We start from the raw sequence: 19,609 nt of genomic DNA, 5'->3' as shown, positions 1-19,609 counted from the left end.
AGGCTACCCTCGTTACACAGTGATTGGCGACCATGGTTCAGGGGAGCATCATTTGCGAATCCAGCGTGTTGAACTGACGGATGATGCAGTGTTTGAGTGCCAGGCAGTTCAGGCTGCCATGAGGTCCCGTCCTGCCCGCCTCACTGTTCTGGGTAAGTCAACACTGAGCACACGGCAACTCCAAACAAACCCACTGTACCAGTGCCAGCAGGCTCCAATCACCGGATTGCAAATGGCTTGTGGAAAAAAAGCAAAAAAAAGCACTGGCTTCTCTCTTTTTAATCTGTCAACTATCAGTTCTTAACTTAGGGAAATGTGTAGAACAAAGTAAACACCTTTGTTCCAATTATTTGATACAATAGTGTAATAACAGTATACATGTATTAAATCCCAGTATTCTTGAGCACTGGATAGAAGCACCACCAGAGCTCAAAGCAACACTAACAAATTCAATGCTTAAAAAGGTTTTAGGGTTGTTTTTTTTCTTCCCACTTTCCAGCAACAACTCAAAACTGATATTTCATGTGATGTTTTCCAAAACATGATAAAAAATGATGTTGCAAATCTTGAACAGAAAAGATCCTTTATTTAAGCTTTTGAAAGGGAATCAGGAATCCGTGATAACTTTTTCCCATTTGGCAGACGGTGTCAATATGACGAAACTTTTACAGAACCTTATTTCCACTTTAATTTCCTTCCTCAGCATGCAGCCTTCATTTCCATTATTACCATAAGCTTGAGAGGTGACAGGCTCTTAATTAAACTTTATTGGGTTATCATTCAGTGTTTTCATTTCTGCCTTATTGGGTAGCTCTAGTCCAACCTCTGGCTCACGTCTCTTACCTGGGTCTTTCAAGCGTTCTTCCCTTAACCTTCCTCAGTAGGTGAGTGCTGAATAGATAACTCAAGTCGGTGGCAGAGCAAGAGAGCGAAGGAAGGAATGAGTGAAAAGAGTGGGGAATTTGTGGGATGTCTGACGCCCGCTCCTCACCACTAGCAACTCATCCGCCATATTGATCCAGCCTAATGAAAAGTGAAACTAACGATTTTGTAGGGGAGAAAACAGAAAGAGAAAATGAGAGAGGGGGAGACAAATTGCAGCATAATGTTTCTCTGGCAGCACAAGCCTCCTCCCTGCAAATGGATATAAGTGAATAATTATGGATACTTCTTCAGAGTTTAAAATGTCTGGTGTGACTGCACTTTTCCCATCATCTACTGCTTTCCTTTTTAGGGTGCATGCTTACATCTTTGAAAGTTCAGATGCTCTAACATCGAGACTTTCTTAGAAACTTTGCAATCAGACCTCACACTCAGGGGACATTAGGGGAAAAAGAAAAAAAGCCCGACAGGCAATTCAAGATGTTATTGCTGGACGCAAAACCCATTTTAATGCATGATTCTCCTACATTAAACTTCCACTTTGGCTTTTCAAGCAACTTTATTGAATCATAACACTGGCCTCCCACTGAAAGGTTCTACAGTCTAGAGCAGGAATCTCAAACTCGTGGCCCAGGGGCCACTTGCGGCCCACATTACAACTAGTGCGGGCCGTATATTGACGTGAAGAAATATAATGCGATTTGGCCCTTGAAGTTACTTTTTTGTTAGGGTAGACGTGTTTGTTGTCGAGTGCAGTGTTAAAATAAGTTCTTTAAAAAGCAACAAATGATTTAATATGAGCAGAGAGTGCAAACATGTTGAGGGATTGGTTGTGTTAGTTAGCTAATGTGTACACTTATGTCTGCATTTTTATTTTGTTAAATACGAACAAAATGATAGCAGAGGTGCTGCCACGTGTCCGGCCAGAAAGAGAGTAACAACTTGTTTATTTGGTAGTTCAATGAAAGGCTTCAGTTAAGAGTGAGAAAAAAAAATTGCGTTCACGTTTGTAGTTTTGTGTTGTTAAACAATAATTGAAATGTAAAAACACAAACAAAACACTACATTTTCAGATATATTTGTGGTTGTTTTCTTGTTTGTTTGTTTGTTTGTTTGTTTGTTTTTTTGGTACTACTTGAACACTAAAGAGGGCCTCCAATGAGATGACAGTGCCAGCAGTGGCCCACAGCTCATTTAAGTTTGAGACCCCTGGTCTAGAGTATGGAGAAGAAGGTCTATATTAACTCAGTCACAGTTTTAATCACTCACTCATTAATATATAATAACAATTAGTAATGTTCTGATGCATGCTCAATCATCTAGGTAAGAAAATCCCCAAAAGGTTGATTCAACTTTTTGGAACAATTAGTAATCCACGGCTCTTTTCAACACATTACTGGAACACAGTATTCGGTTGAGGCATAAATTAGTCCAAAAACTAATAAATCCCTATTTGTAAAAATGGCACCACTGAAGACCATGCTGGGTAATGCTAGCTAGCTGGCTTGTTAACATCTGGCATGGGCTCTGCTGCACTCAACAACTGGAAAGAAGTAAAAATGCTCCAAAATAACTTGTGACCAATAGAGGAGCTCCATCTGCTGTTTGGCAATTTTTCAGTTGTTTAAATAAAACAAAACAAAAAGAAAAAAAAAAAACAGATTTTGCTGTGTTTTATGGTTGTGCTGTTTTGGGCAGTATTTTCACTGTGTGCATGGTTCAGGCAGACGTTCAGCGACGGAGAACCAAGTGAGCCAGGGATAGCATGCTACTCAAGGCTAAAAGTTTTTTTCCCCTCATCATTTTTTCCACAAGCAGGCTTTTAAGGACCAACTCTCTAGCTCTGTGGATTTGTGTTTACAGAGACAAAGTAAAGATGTTTTGGGTGTTTTGGTTTTTCTTGGATTTTTTTGTTTTTTTTTGGGAAGTTGTGTTTTATATTTTATTTCTTTTTTTAGTGGCACCATATGTTAAAATGATCACTGACTTATTCAAAAATAATAATGATAATATCTTAATTACTAATAATTATTAATTATATAAATACAATGCTATAAGTTGAATGTATAAAAAATAATCTCTGACAAATTTCAGCCAAATCACTTTATGTTCACACAAGGCTGGGACCCATGTCTAAACTTCCCTTTCTTCCCTGTGTTTGAAAAAGGTTGTTGCTCTACAATCAAATTGTAACCAAATGAAATCTAGAGGCAGTTATACATGCTAATATTACAATTAAACTATAATACATTTTTATACATGTCTGAATCAACATTGTCAAGCTTGTCCATGTGCAGCAGTCAGACACAAAACTAAAATAAATAAATAAATAGTTTTATTGGTTACCTATTAATATTAACTGATCTTAAGATTTTAATAATGTTTTTCAAGGCCAGCTCTGGGCTCACGCCAAAGTATGTCTCAGATCTTCTGACGCTGTGTGCGCCCGGTCGTAACCTGAGGTTCTCAGCCAAGGCTGCGCTGGCCATCCCACAATCTCGGCTGAGGACCAAGGGTGACTGAGCCTTTTCTATCAGGGCATCCACTCTTTGGAACAACCTCAGTGAGGAGATCAGATTGGCGAGCTCTTTATCGCCTTTTAAATCCCTCTAAAGACATATTTTTATACGCTGGCTTTCTCTTTGCTTCCACTTTGAGTTATTTGTTTGGTGTCTTTTATAGTGTTTTATCATTTCTTCCTTCTCTTCCTTTATAATCTTTATTAATTTGTATTTGTTTTTAATTTACCATTTTTTTCTCTTTTTTCTTTTAAAAAAAATGCATTACTTTTAATATTCTTGTGCTGCCAGCTTTTCTTTATGATTATGTCTTATTTCTTTAATATGATTCTAAACACCACTTTGTTTAGCCTTAGTGGCCTTGGAAATTTTCTAGGTAAAAGCTGCCTTCAGTGAAAGGATGCTCATATGGGAGCACACAATTGCCATAAGCAGTGGATGCAAATATTTTTCTACTTTCAGTTTTATTTCACCCCCCACTGTACTCCATGTGGTCAAATCTTGGCATATTCCAAGTAAATTAAAGCAATAAAGCACTATTTACTAACCCTGAAATTTCAACCGTAAGCATCACACGGCAACAAGGAAGTGCAGCATTTGGGTGAACTGTATTATCTTAGCTAATAAGCTACGAGAAAGGGAACACCTTTATTCGTATTTGATTTATTGAGAGCGAGAGAGTTTATCATACCTCCCCATGAGCCTGAATGGTAGGTGTTTGTTTAATCCCCTGCCAAGCTCAATGACTCCACAATGCGCTGCCAGGGAGAACTCCAGGCTGATCTACACACAAGGTAATGGAGGAAATATATGCAAGGCCTGTGTCACTGCAAACTCCTAGCTGTCAATTACTTGCCAGCGGTGACAGAGTGTGTCTATCAACTTGGAAAGCAGCTACGGCCACACACATGCCTATATGCGCGCACACAGACACAAATACAGCACATAGGCATATATGCATTATGCTTAAATGCATCCTCACACCCACCAGTGCACACACACACACACGCACACACAAAGTCTTCCATTTCCAAATTGACAGCAGAATAAATCTAAAGCTCTCCTCTCCATCTTTTATAATTCAGTTTCAGCCCATATACATCCATGTACCATGTCAGAGTACCTTCTCAACACTTAACTTTGATATAGAATAGAATAGAATAGAATTCAGAATAGAATAGAATTCAACTTTATTGTCATTGCACATGCACAGGTACAGGGCAACGAAATGCAGTTTGCATCCATCCAGAAGTGCTTTAGTGATATAGATATATTACAATATATATTAGCAATAATATAGATATGTGAGTATATTACAGAAATGGGTCTATTATGGTATGTTATCTTTGGAAACACAGAACACGAATATTCATGCTGCTAAAGAATAAAGTTGCATGTTTCAAGTTTTCTGTCTTTTTTTCTCTTTTCTTTTCACTGAGTTTGGCCTTGTAAAAAATACACGTGTAAACAACCCACCCATTCACTAGAAAACGGAGCGAAAGCCTTTACTTCACTCTTATTCATTTCAGCCAATAATTAAATGGGGAAGAGTAAGGAAGAGTTAGGAAGTTAAAAAAGACTGACTACATCAACATTTATAAACGGTAATGAAGTCCCTTCATCGAAAAGCTTTGGCAACTAAATGGATAAGAGTTTGCATGGCTTGCAGGCTTACTCTCAGATGCCATAGGAGAATCAAGGTCTTGTGAATTAGTCATGAAGGAAGAGAATGGAGGGTTTCAGGTCCAAAAAAGACCCCTGAGGCTAATTATATCCCTTGCAGCTAGTTGGCACCTCTCCAGACCTTTGCTCTAATCTTTCTACCTTTGGTTGGGGACCGGTGGAATGAAAGGAAGTGGGATCACTGTTGTTTGATTAAGGTCTTTGGCTGAAAAACTTATCTAAGGTGTTTGGTTGATTTTAAATTAACTGGATTGTGGTAATTCTTTACACAAAATAAATATGCTTTTAATGAATTGTAGTGCCATTTATTGACAGACATTTTAGTCTTTATTTTAAGTGGGTTTTTTTTGTCACCATCTGCATTTACTCACTCCTTTTTTCCCCAGTCACTTAATGAATCCTTCCTACTTAATGGACAGCCTTGAATTCCTTTAATTAGTTAGTTCTCTTAATTTTGAATCCTGTCTTAAAAGGACACAGTTAATTTGTAAACTCAAACAGAGAGCTTTTGGTACACTGTTCACTGTTGGCTGTTAATTAAAATTTACTAAAGATAAACTCAAAAGATTAAAAAAAAAAAAAATGCCTGGCCATTAGGCCCAATATTTTTCACCGGCTATTCTCTAGTATTTTTTTTGATCATCCATTAACCTTGATGAGATTATTTTTTGGCTTGAAGCATGGATATAAAAACAGGAGATTTTTTTAAGATGTCGACGTTATCTGGAGGAAATAAAAAAGAGTTACAAAGCTTTTTGTGTAGTAGACAATAATCCCCCCCATTCAGAAATGTTGCATCACTTGTTGTGTAACACCGGTGTCTCTGGATATCACAGTTCTTAACTTTTGTTTATTATGTATCATATGTACCGAATAATGTCAAAAAATTGGTACTCAGATGCTAAACGGATACTGAAAAGAACTATGGGATCACATACTCATTTGTAACAGTATTGATACCAGTGCTGCTGCCGTCGCCTCCTCCAGCTGACACACAGCTTCACACAGCAGTGGTGCAGACAGGCAGGCACAGAGCCCCTCCTCTCACTATCAGCTGAGCACTCAAACAGTAGCGCAACAGACTCAGCGAAGCAGCTTCAAGACTGGCACCCCGACCTTTATGAAGAAAGACTGGGGTGCTGTGTTTCTTTTAATGTAACAGATTGAAGCAGAGAATAGTCTACCAGCAGCTAGACAGAAAATGCAACAGCCTACCTTAACAGCTCTATTTGATCGGCAACAAAAACATGGTGGCAAGCCACCAAAAGCACAGGAAATTAACATGGCTATAGAGCCGTGCAAGGATTGGTATTCTTCACATCTGTTTTGCCTTTTCTGTTTTTTGCATGTGTTGATAATAGTACTGAATATCTTTCCAAGTGCTGGTATCAAGTTTGAAATGTGAGTATTGTGGCAACCCTTTATTGTACGGTTTATCTAGTTACGCTTAAATAGTTGTCTGATTGTGCAATAAGATACATTTTTGACCTTTTTTCTCCTAATATAAGCTCTGTTATTAATCTTGCATATTTGCGCATCAGCATTTCAACATTTACATTTACAATTAAACCATATGTGGTTGATTGACTTCTGGAAGAACCAATGTGCAGTTGGTGCAGCGGTTGAAATTCAAAGCCCCCGCAGAAGATCTTTGGAAATGAAAAGCATTCATAAATACAATATTACGCTGGTCGTCTGACAAACATAATTGATAGCACGCCATTTGAATGAACCATTGTGTGCAAGATATTTGTTTTCCCTTTCCTGCATTGTTAATGTTTTGGGCGCATGCTTCAGCAACAATATTCATGTACACAAAAGCCCAAGGGTATCTTTTGTTATTGTTGTTTTCAACTGCCAAAGCTGAATCAGCCATTTCTGTGGATAAGTCTGAATTCATTATTTCTCAAGGATCACACTGCCATCTTTTTAGTAATGGAAATGAACTTTGAGGGCAGGGCTAAAAAAAAAGAAAAGACAAGAAAGCTACTATAGAATTAGAAGTTTTCGTCCTAAAAAAACACAAATTATCACAAATAGTTTATTAATGTGCATTTTAGCTTCAAGTGCTGCCTTTGAAGTATGTTTCAGTAAGTCCAAGGGCAAGTGAAAGCTTATATAGAAGACCTGTATTTTCTGTATTAGTTGCACGTGATCTTTCTTTTATTAAGATTTTGATTCTTCGTTTTTTCATTAAAGGTTAAAGTTACAGTCACCGAAGTCAGCCATATCAGTATCCTTTTTACCGGATACTGCTGTTTGAGCCACATTTTGAGGAACCCTTATTAAATTCTTTGCAGATTTCCTTGTAAGTAACCAATTTGTCTTTTACAAAAGGTAATTTAAGCCTAGCCAAGCATCTCAGTAGTATAATGAGAGATAAGGTGTCCTAAACGGCAGTCATTCTGGGAGAAAACTTGACTGTAACATTCACATTACACTGCCTTTTCTGCAACATGAGATGGGACAATAACTACATCTATGGTATCAGAGGCAGTGAGCAGGTGTGCGATTATGGCAGACAGGCTGCATGTAGGATGTTTGGTTTTTTTGTTGGTTTTTTTTTTCCTTCTCAGCATTTGAACAGAAGGAGAAGAAATGACATGAATTCGTGTGCCGCGAAACAACAGCACCGACTGTGTACAGGTGCTGGGCTAATTTGAATGCACCGCACTACTCAGTGAGTCAGTTTTCTTCAGTTGACTGTAATTCTTGTCAGCAAACTAATGAATCTTGGCAAATATAACAACAAGGGCTGATAACTGCCAGAAATTTTGAATGAAAAGTTTTTACTTTTAACTGTGAGTTGGAACTTGGATTTTGACCTTGCCTAAACCCCCCCCCCCCCCCCCCCCCCCCCCACACACACACACACACACACACACAAACGCACACACAAACGCACACACACACACACACACAAACACACACACACACACACACACACACACACACCACACTCCTTAAATTCAAACATACATGCATAATACACACGTAATTATAGAGCACAACTCAGCTGGGTGGTGAGAAGCAATGTCAGCACCCTCCCAATCTGTGGAGAGCAGCTTAGGGCTGCACATGGCTGCGCTGTGACGGAGCAAGCAGTGCACATCTCTGACAGCTCTGGCATCTACCCACTCCTCATCTCATCTTCATCCTTCCTTCCCTCCATTTTATTTGGCAGTGTTCGCAGAGATCATGATGCCGACTCGTGCTGTGTTTCTACACTGTACATATTAAAATTTAGCAAAAATTTTGCACCTTTTGATCATCTCCCCTTACTGTCCCATTGGCGTCCAGCTGCTTTCTTCCTCTACCTCTCTCTTTACTCTCTTTACTCTTCTTTTTCTTTTCTAGCAACTTATTATTTCATATTTCCACCATGGCGCCACGGATTTTCTACAAATCAGTGCTGTGCTGTTGTTTTTGCAACTGCAATCTGCCATTTTGTTTGTTTCTCTTATTTTCCTTTCCATTTCATTTTTATTCACTCTTACTTGTTCTCCTGTCTCATGCATGTGCACAGTCATGGCTGAAGATCTTCTGCTTCCAAACAGATGTACTATGACAGCACTTGAAGAGGGCCGGTGATTTGGGCCAGTGAGCCACACATGTCTCTTGTATCCACCCTGCGCTGGGTATTCCTCCCTTCTACTCTTCTGTTTTTCCTGATCTTTCTTTCACAAACTCTGCAAGCTGTCGCGGCAGGGTGACAGGCAGCCTGTGCAAGTATTCTTCTGGAATAGACAGGAAAGTCAGGAATCACATTGATGTTCAGGACACGTCCGCCGAAGCACAGCTGACACGTTGCCAGCCTTCCCCTCCCCTACATCGTCCAGCCACCTTATGTGGAGCTCTCTCATTCATTTGCCTCCAAATTGCTTTTCCTCCTTGCTCGCACTCCTGGAAAGCTGGGGTGCTCACAAGATTTCATTGGCTGCTTTGGAGGACTTCTCCCAGTGCTGGTTTCCTAAAAACTCAGCAGGATCATCACGAGCTAACTCTAGTGCATGCTATCACATAAATTCAAGCTTTATGTCCAGTGTTTGGATAATTCATATGTTTCATGAGACAAAAGGCAGCTTTATGATCCCCTGGGTTTATTCAAGCCCCTGTTGGAGCTGACAGACTTACTGCTTTTCACTGTTAATTACACATCAATATGCTGTGGTCTAATTGATTATACACTACCAGTAAATGATCTCACTGAATTCTATGTTTTTCTGACATCGTTGTCTGTTTTCACTCACTCTGATAGAAGGTAGGGCATGTAGTCAGACATTTATAGCGACGCGAAGCACATAAATGAATCCTGAGACTTATGAAGCATCAGATGAGGTAAATGAATGTGAGTTTTGACAGAGCAATTTGGATTTATCCCAGAAATAAATAAAAGGCTCCTTAGAACCCACTATGACATTTATGATCTGAAGCCACCGGATCAAAACACACACTCAAATCAGGCCCAAAGAAAGCTTTCAAATGATGAAAGTAATGAACTGGCTATATCTTACAGTTAGTCTTTACCTAAATCTTGAGCTGCAGCCACTGCCAATGCTGCATGTTTGATTAATACATGAGTAAGACAAACCGCTTCGTGGCAATTCAGCAATCAGTCGTCTGCTTATTTGTATTAAACGTGTAATCACCGAAATACCTGCAAAAGTTGATGTCCATGTGAATTCACGCCAGCAAATTTACACAGACGAATGCAAATTTGAGAAAGCCTTGAAAGGGATTAAATTATTATCCGAGAGAAGAAAAAAGCGGACAGAGTGGAGCAGAGTTTGCAATGAGTCAGCCCTGTAATTAAAGAGGAGTGATCAATCTGTACCACTGACCACACTTATGCCAAGTCCATCGAATGGCTGCAGTAAAGAGCTAATTTAGAACCATTAGGGACTGCCGAGTTTGCAAACAGCCCAGTAATGATGATGGCTGATTCAAGTTCAAGGTTTGGCCTCTGTATAACTGTCAGACCTGGCAGTCATAAGGCGATATCAGTGAAAGATCTTAGATGAAGAGAAAGATCTATTTTAATCCTATTTTTTGGTCATTTATATATTCAATGAATGCTAGGTTATTGGTCAGATGTTCCCAATTCCTCTGCGCCAAGTTTAACTGCATTTCTGTTTTGAATAGAACATTCTTCGTGCTCCTTTAGTGGCGATGATCACAAGTTGTGGCTTTTTTTCATTAACACAACCAACAATTTCAGCCCAGGCTGTCACAAACTGTCTTCATATTGACACACTCTGCATAAGACCTCAAACACTGTGAAGGATAGAAAGATACAAAGGTATGCTGGATGGAGGCAGCCAGGCATGTCCTTCATCTCCTTGTTATATTCCCCATTTACCCTTTGTGTTTTCCTGGCAAGCATCCCTCCAGAGAGACATGACCTGAAACCGTACCCAGAGTGCCGTTTTCGCTGCGACTCCCTCTTCCATGTAACGGCACTATGCATGAAATCATAAACTCCTCTTGCACGGTCCACTTTGCACCTCTCAGAGGAATACGTAAAGCTGAATAATAAACAACTGGGACTATAAAAAGGTCAAAAGGGTCCATACAGTTACTTACTAAAACAACCTGGGAGAGTATAACAACACTCATTACTAGAATCACCCTACGACCCTAGCTGAGCACCTATTTACAGAAAACGGATTTGTTAGAACGTATGCAAGAGAGGAAAGTTTCCTTGAACATTCCTTGAACAAGACTTTTTATGTGAGATTTCAGTCAGTTTAAGCTTTATATCACCTTACATGAATGTGTGGTATTCAAGCCCGAGTCCATGACTTGCAAGAAAGTCCAGATAATGACTTGATCACAGCTTTATGCGAAAACGTAGAGATGTACATCCCCGGGAAAAAAGAACTACATAAATATTTCTAAAGGACCCAAGAGTAATGGAACAGCACATGTTCACAACAAGGAAAACTCTGAATAGGTGTACTAAGAGAAACACACCACAACTTCAACTAGGCCTTGGTAGCATGTTTTAAACAAACAGCAAAGTCTCTCTGATCGAACTGAAGGAAAGAGGGGCTTTCCTTCATGGGCTCGCTGAAAAAAATGTTTTGACCTGAAGTTTAGGAAAGGTTTGAATGGTGCAGCGGTACAATGGCCGAAAACACAAAAATAAGCCAGCAACAGAATGATTGAATGAGAAGAGAGCCCATTACCAAGTGAGCAGTTTGAACTCAATATAGCCGATTGTTGTGCCATGATTCAAAACATTAAAAAAAAAAAAATAAAGTCAAGGTATCCCTGATATAATCTTGAACTGGGACTATTTTGTATGGGAGAGCGGACCAAAATTTTCCCTCTCATTTTTAAATCAGCTAACATCCTGTCCTGATCGAGGTTGTTACTGCTGCTGTTGTGATGATTAGCGAAAGAATCTTGGCAATTCCTAATAGCTCTTATATCCCCCCTCCATATAAAACCTTCTTGCTTGTCATTTAATTAATGTTTCAGTCATATGTGCAAAGGAACGCTGCCAACAAACCAGTAGGTTTGTATTTTTGCAATCAACAGTCAAAGTGTCATTACTGAGCCTCACTTTTTTTTTTTTATTGACAGATGGCAGAGCTTTCTGGACTAGTCCAGGCTCATAATGCTGCCTTTTTTTCAGTCTCTTACTCTCTCTCGCATTTGCATGCCATGCTGAATTTCTATTCTTAGCAAAAGAATAACATGAAGTGATCTTTTTGACCTTGCTCCAATTGCTGATAAAGAACCAGGTGGTGACCACATTCTCACAAAGATTCTTTCTTACTTGCCTAGATCAGCACACTGTCTTGTCTTATCTGCTTGTGCTGACCTGAGATTCCTCTACCTCTCCCGATCCTCCGCATATTAACGAAGTACAGATGAAAGGGAGCCAGCCAGAATTAACACTGCCTTTCACACTCAAGTACATAATAGGAATCAGTGAGTCTGAACTGTCTGTGAAATAGCAGTTTTCCTGGTCTGATTGGTCAGAGTTAGGTCTAGCCAGAGTACAGACTTCATTGTTCCCACGCTGGTCTGAATAAGCCTTTATTTACTCAAAAAAAGTGGTAGTGATGGTGATGCTTGCAGATTATTTGATTAATAAAGATTTTTCCCATTTCCACATTTTAATCAATAATGTTATGTAATACAATGATATTAGTCACAGTAGCATAAATCTACCCTTACACTAATCAACCACAGCATGAAGACCAAGATCTGCACGTCTTTGTCACAGGAGTGCTGTGTTACCCTTATGACCAGGCTCTATATGTGTATTCAAACTACAAAGATAGGTGACCATTTTACCAATACAACATCTTAAAATGCAGCAAACACAGCTTGAAGAACTTTTTGTCAACATAGGAATTGGTCTTTGTTTAGTGCAATTTAAAACTCTAAAACTGCATCTGCTCAGTGAATACATGTTTCCAAGCCACAGTACAAGACGAGCGCCGCCTCTTCTTGTTCGATTATTTCCTGCTGTATCTAAAAGGGATCTGCAGACAAAAATCCCAAAATAGTCACCTTATTATTGTGCGCAGTACATTTCTGATAAACAGTATTTACCACTAACCTCAATGAGAACCTGTTTCCTGTAACTGCTTCAAAATGAACAACTGAATACTGAATGTAGTAAGCTCAGTTGGAAGGGTTTGTTTTGCATTATGTCTAATTTAATAGAGTGTTGAGTGGGAAACAAAAGTGAGTCTAAAATGTGGCGCTGGAAATAAACAGAAATATATGCAGGGAATACAATGTTCTTCTCACTGTAAATGCAGCTCTCTGGGTCTGAGATTTAACTAGCGGTGTTGTTAAAAACACATTTAGCAACGTTGAACTAAAACTAAGTTAAGTTATAACATTTTTTTCAGTTATTTAAAGAGTGAGCAACAGAGCAGCATAGCTGAGTGCACGCCATCCAGCCCTAATGTTGCCATTAAAGAGTGCTTTTATACATATTGTCATTCAATGTCCAGAAAGAACCCAAATTGCATTTTCTCTGGTTTCATTCTTCTCACATCTGTTTGACAGCATAAATCTAACCCATAACAACCTTTCTTCCAATCATGATGCTATTGCACGGGAATATGGCAGCTGCCTGCAGCCTTTGATTTCATCTTGCCCCAGATCTGCATTGTAATGAGCACTCAGGTCAATCAATAATTCACTGCAGTTTCACTTATTTAAAAAAAGAGTGAGAAAACAGATCAGCTCATGGGTAAAATGGGAATATGACTTTGATCAGTGCCATTAGAGACACATACAACACTGTAGCGCTGCTTTTGTCCTTCTGCTGTATTTGTCAACACAATAAGAAATAAAGAGAGGAAATGTACATCTGTGTGTCTGAATTATGTTTAATGCTGACACATATGTGCTGAGTCTGCAATGAGTGATGATAGAGTTTATTGTTGTTTAGAGAGTCATGCTGGGACTTCAGTCTGCAAAGCTTTCCTTGCTTTGAAACCACACCATTCACTGAGTTTTCCATTAGATGTGTGGTAAATACATTTTTCTCTGCAGTCATTACCTTTAATGAACACCTAACACTAGTTGCAGGTTTTGTTTTCTGAAGAAACCTAATTTGATACAATGAACTAGCATTTTGTCCCCTGTTGGCATCATAAGTGCACCCATTAAAATGAAACTAACTCTGATATATAGTTAGGGTTTTGCTGTGAATTCGTAGCAGGCATTACTTTTCGGCAGTTTTGTGTTATTTGGGTCATCTGAACTTTTTGGATCATAATGCTATACGGGTGTCAATATGCCCGACTTTGCTATCAACATAAATATATCACACATTAAACAATAGCTTGATCTCACGTCTACACATTTTACTAACGGCCTGTCTTTCTTTGCCTCTGTCTCTGATCAATAGTTCCTCCAGAAGACCCAGTCATCAGCGGAGGGCCAGTTGTAAGCCTAAGGGCCGGTGACCCACTCAATCTGACCTGCCATGCTGACAATGCCAAACCTGCGGCCTCAATTATCTGGATCCGCAATGGAGAGGTCCTTAATGGGGCCATGTACTCCAAGGTAAGCATAGAGGTGTGTGTCATTCCAGGTATGCAGACCAGCTGGAAAAGGGCTGTTGATGACGTGATGACGCAAGAGTGGAATTTTTTTTTATATTACTTGATTTGCTATTATTTTTTACAATTATTAACATTTTCTTTCCCTAAATTATACTCTACTCCAATTTTACCCTTCCGCCGAGTGACCGATGGATGGATTGCTTTTAAAAATGCAGTCCCTTGAAAATTCCGATTGCATTTGAATTACTAAAATACGGCTTTTTTTCCTTTCTTTTTTTCCCCTCCAGTATCCGAAGCAACTCAAATAGTGGTGAGATCACAGAGCTATCCATGGCTTTGAGTTTGTCTTCGGTGTTTAGATATTTTCCTTCAGTGGCATTTATCCCACCACCCTAAAAAACTTGACGATGTCCCTTTCGCTGCTGGAATCTGTCTGAACCTTTTCATGCCACAGTATGAGTCTCAATGACAGATCACGCTTTTGATGCTGCGGTACACAACAGTGCCCATTCACACCAGCCCAATGTTTGGATCACCTGATCCCCATAGACTCTTGACTGACATTAGCCCTTAAGGCTAATCGTCCATTCAGCACTGTCATGTTCTATTTCTATTTAAACAAAGGACATAAAGAGACTCGGCACTTTAGAGCACTAACACCTCCCCCGCCTTCCCTCGCTCCCTGTACTGCCTCATCCCATTATCGGCTTTTTTCAAAGAGCATATAAATGCCATTGATTGGACTGTGGTACAGCACCAGGCCGTTTTGAATAAAGTGATTGCTGGAGGTGCCGTTTGCTAATACTGGGCGGGGAGTGCGCTTCCTGCCTTCACTTCCTCTCAGAGCGAAGGCAGATATGGGGACATTCTGTGCTGGTAGCTGATGGATGCTCACATGTCTGTGTTGAGGCGAATGATGTGTGTCTCTCCTCTTTTATCTCTATTGCCTAACATTGTGAAGTGAGCTTGGGGGGGGTCAATTAAAAGAACATGACTCCTTTGTGGATCCAAAGAGCAGTGTGGGAGACTACATCATCGTCATCCGATCTGATGGTCTTCTCATTTCCCACAGATGTAGAGGACTAATGTGAGCAGATGTGGTGGAGGATTCACAGAAATAGCTTTCCTGATGATGTCAAAAGTAATGATGGTTCTGACCCGAAGATAATTTTCCACTAAAGGCCTCAAAACCTCATTTCCACGAGCTCTTAGCAAACTATTTACTGGACCAGTGGTTAAAGAGAAAATGTATGATTAACGCCATTGCTTGGCAAAAAATGCGCGTCAGTTCTCACATGGAAGAGAGCAACTTAAATGATGCATTGCTTATCATTAGTGAGGGTAGCTTTCAGTAAATATAAACTGTGGTGTATTACGGAGGAGGCACCCCAAATAATTAGAGAGAAAAGTAAGGTGAGTGGTTCAAATGTCAAGACTTGCTTGGGCTTGAGTAAATTATTGAACAATGCTCAATTCTCAGCTCCCATCTGCTCCAGTGGAGCTGCTCAGCAGAAAACTGCAAAGGGCTGTTTGTAACACGCAGCCTCAAGGTCTGAGCTGTGCTTAGGAGGTGTGCAAATTTGCTCCATGATACATTTGTGTTGGAATGGTGCAACAAATCTTTTGAAGAACATGATGCACTTCCTTACCATAAAGTCATTCTTCACTATGTGCTTTGGTAGCAACCTGAGAGTGGGAGATAGAGGATTATCTCAGTGGTAGAAGGGGGAAAAAGAACAAAAAAGGAAGGAATTATATTTTTATGAGCCATTCTTGTTCAGCATTTTGTATACAGTCTCTGCTTTGTCACCTTTTAATGCCAGGTAAAGGTGCTAAAGGTCATATGAAGTTGATAATATCAGTGTTAGCAGGAAACATTTTTTTTTTAGTTTTTGTCTGTTTTTTTTTTCAACCCTCAGAAATATTTAACACAGCTGCTTTTTTTACTGTCCCTTTATTCCATTATGAGTTTTTTTCTCATAAAGCCATGGGAGGTTTGTGTAATTAGAGCACTTCATTGTATTTTAATCATCACACTCACTGCATAATGGGAAGGGAAATACTTACAAATAAAGTAACTAATTAAAATTCGGTCGAGCATTATTGTGTCGCATTTGTTTTTGTTTTGAGACAGGTGAAATGATGTAAGTCAAAGGGCTCCTTAGTTTCAACTGTACACGTAATCACTGGTTCCATTTTTAAAAAGATCTCAAAAGATTTTGACAATCCAATTAACCTCATTTATTAAATATTAAAAGTAAAGGTGAAATATAGATCACTTCGATTAATTGCATTCAACAACTTTTGAAAACCATGAGTTGAGTTAAGTAAAAGAAACCTGTTTAACCTCAGTTACCATGTGAAAAAACAAAAGAAATAAAAGTATATATTTCATGTATATATATCGTGCCAAGTTGTGTGCAATTAACTCCAGAGAAGAGGAACATTTTGTGGTGTAGATTAAAAATGGAAAACTGTTTGAATGTAAATAATTTGATCAGGTCAAAGTAATTTTGGAAGAATTATTAGAAAAATAACAATTATATATATATTTTTTACACGGTACATTTACCAACATCACTGTGTATGCCTTCAAAGTTTAATTAGGTCATCTTAATGTCAAAAAATGTAATTTAATTTTTCTTATGATTTTACAGATTTTCCAGTTTTAATTAAGTTTATGTTGGTGTTGACAAGTAGCAAATTGCATGTAAATTTTCTTATTAGGCTAAAATTATATATAAATTTATATCTATATACAGTACTATGCAAAGGTTTCGAGACTTCCTTCATTCTCTTATACTTTGCTAGGAAAATGGGTAAAAGATTAAATAATTGATTGAAAAACAAACAAACATACATTGAAATATAGTTTATGAGGCAAAAACAGAGTTTGTACAAAGCTCGAGTTTAAAAGTCAGTATTTGGTATGATCACCTTTACTCTTCAACACAGCCTGAACTCTCTTAAGCAATTTATGTAAGTAGTCTTCGGGATACTTTGTAACGTTGGATGTTGGCTGCCTTTTGTCCTGTGCTATGTCTGTTCTGTTCACTGATGATCTCACTGTTTTAGTAATTTTGAGATCTGGGCTCTGGGAAGGTCAATCCATAATTGATAGTTTTCTGTTGTGTGTTTTTCTATTAACTTGTACTGTTGCTCAGTTTTTTTTCCCTTTTCTTATGTACGTAGCTTTTAGATAGAGATTAGTTTTATCTTAGGCCGGTTGCATCTGCTTATGTCTTCAACTTTCTTCCAATTTCCTCAAATTTTTTGAGGACACACTGCACACCATACTGAGCTATACCATGGTTTTAACTATTAGCTCCTTGCTGATACAAAAATACTATTTTGTGCCTTTCATACTGTATTATATTTGAGATTTTTTTTATAGATCGGACTAAAGAAATGGGAACTAATTATGTGTTTTTATGACATGTACATACTATTTAAAATTGGTTCTTTGCTAAGTTTCATATCTAGACACAACACTGGTTCATTCCTTGAGTACAGAGGAAGAAAAACCAATTTATGCTTGAATGATTCATTCATTATTAACAACCAAACAAAGGTCTGAAAAAGGTCAGGCACAAGAACTGGACTGAAAATGAGTGGAAAAAGTATCCAATGTCCAAAGAGAAACTGTGAAAGACCGTCAGAATGTCTGGAGAACTATTGCTCATAACTTCATTAAAAAAATTAGAGGTGGCTATAAACCTTTGCACTTAAATTAACTGTATATTAAATGACATTAAATGACAAAAACATTTTGCTTTTGGCTACATGTATTACAATTTGAGAAAAATACAAATAGAAGAGAGCTTCAGAGTAATCACAGTATTTCGGACTAACAGTAGATGAACTTTTCTGGTATGTATGTCAAGTTTTATTTAATAAATTATTAATTAGGTTCATGTATTTTAATGACTAGTTAACTAAATGGATATTCTTTTTGAAACCACTCACTAAAGAAAAGCTCATAGTTCATTCTTTCTCTTTCTCTCCATTACCCATTTCTTTTTTACATGCAGCCACTTAGGGGAAGATTAGCTTCCAGAATTTTTTATGCTTTATGCTGAGGTGATCTGTCTTCAGTATGGACTGTTACTTTCTTTCCTAGATACATTTGGCTGCTCAGAGTTATGTTTCACTTGGGATATGCATTACTTATAACACTCGTGATTTTGACATGTGTCTGAATTCATTCTAAGTCAGGGTTCTCCCTTGTTATTAATACTGTTTCTGAATAATTTGGTCGACGCACTTTATCCAGACCTTAAAACCTGGTCTCAGTACTGGGGTTGTGCTATTCTATGTTAATGAAGCACCGTAAACCACTGGCATATGATTTTCTTTTATTTGTTTGTTAGTTTGGGTTTTTTACTTCTCCATCAAACAAACATGCTCAGAGCTGTAATCATCAACTTAACACCTCTAGATGAGCCATTATTGGACATCGTTCAGTTCTCAGGCAACCTACTTTAGTAGATTTCTTTTGTTTGCTTGCATGCTTGTTTTCCAAGTCACCTTCATGTTAAGTTAAAGCTTTGATTGGCAGTCACAGCTTTACATTTAGCTTTATGTAGGTATTGCTATATTAGCTGGCCAGGGGCCTATCTAGCTGTGATGCTGTTTTTCTGTGAAAGAAGGCTGTCTGTCTCTTAAATGAAAGCCACAGAAAGCACCGTATACCCCTACTTAAGCCAGACCAAATTAGTCTACAAAGCAAGGAAATATTAGACCCCAGTAAAATGAGAGAAAAAAAGACATACTGAGATGCCCATCTTGAAACTCCAGCTAACATTTATTAATAACCAATTTTTACCTTTTTTGTAACCCTTTGGAGGTCAGAAATTACCTAGTACCTAGTAACTATGGCTTTAAAAAAGCCGACTCATTCCCTCTCAGTCCAGTTATTTTGTCATTCATCTCCTGCCATGGTAAAAATATTCTTCACATGGCTTTAGGAGATGAATATAAAAATTTATCAAATTATAATGTGGCATGGTGTTGAATTCAATGCTGCAGCCAGCTAACCCCTTTTCTAAGATTAATGACTTCAGACAGGTCCAAAGCGACGAGGGAAACAATCCTGATTGTGTCAGAAAGGATATTACATTGACATATCCCGCGTCTGACAGCCAATGTGTTCTGCTTTAGAAGTGACTCATGCACAGTTATGAATTTCATCACATGGTTCTTCACATACAAATGGGCTTCCCACAAGTATGCAAGGGATCTAATATCCCATTACAAGAGAATACTTTTTTTTCTCCGCATCAGTAATACAGAGTTTCTAATCTCAAACACGTTTAGTAGATACTCTTCCCTGACGTATTTTAATTTGATCAGAGTCTTTTCCTGGAAATGCCTAGCCATGAGGTTTTACAACTTCCATGACATTTTAATCATGCTATTTACAATATAGTATGCTTAAGTGAGAAAGACAGCATAAATGTGGATAATTAAAATGTTCACATTAAG

At 38.5% G+C, this 19,609-nt stretch overlaps 1 protein-coding gene across 1 annotated transcript in view; it reads left to right on the top strand.

The window, feature by feature from the left end:
- Positions 1 to 19,609, top strand: part of kirrel3b (kirre like nephrin family adhesion molecule 3b) — a 174,717-nt gene that overhangs the window by 110,631 nt on the left and 44,477 nt on the right. The window contains exons 4-5 of the mRNA XM_085245571.1: positions 3 to 152; positions 13,969 to 14,138. Coding sequence (XP_085101697.1) covers positions 3 to 152; positions 13,969 to 14,138 — 320 coding nt within the window. The remainder of the gene's footprint in view (positions 1 to 2; positions 153 to 13,968; positions 14,139 to 19,609) is intronic.

This window comes from Mchenga conophoros, linkage group LG14, assembly GCF_057382185.1.
Source record: "Mchenga conophoros isolate Kocher_MC1m ecotype Shallow Benthic linkage group LG14, M_conophoros_male_GT1.1, whole genome shotgun sequence".
In the NCBI taxonomy this organism is placed as follows: Eukaryota; Metazoa; Chordata; class Actinopteri; order Cichliformes; family Cichlidae; genus Mchenga; species Mchenga conophoros.
This window is presented reverse-complemented; position numbering and strand designations above follow the sequence as displayed.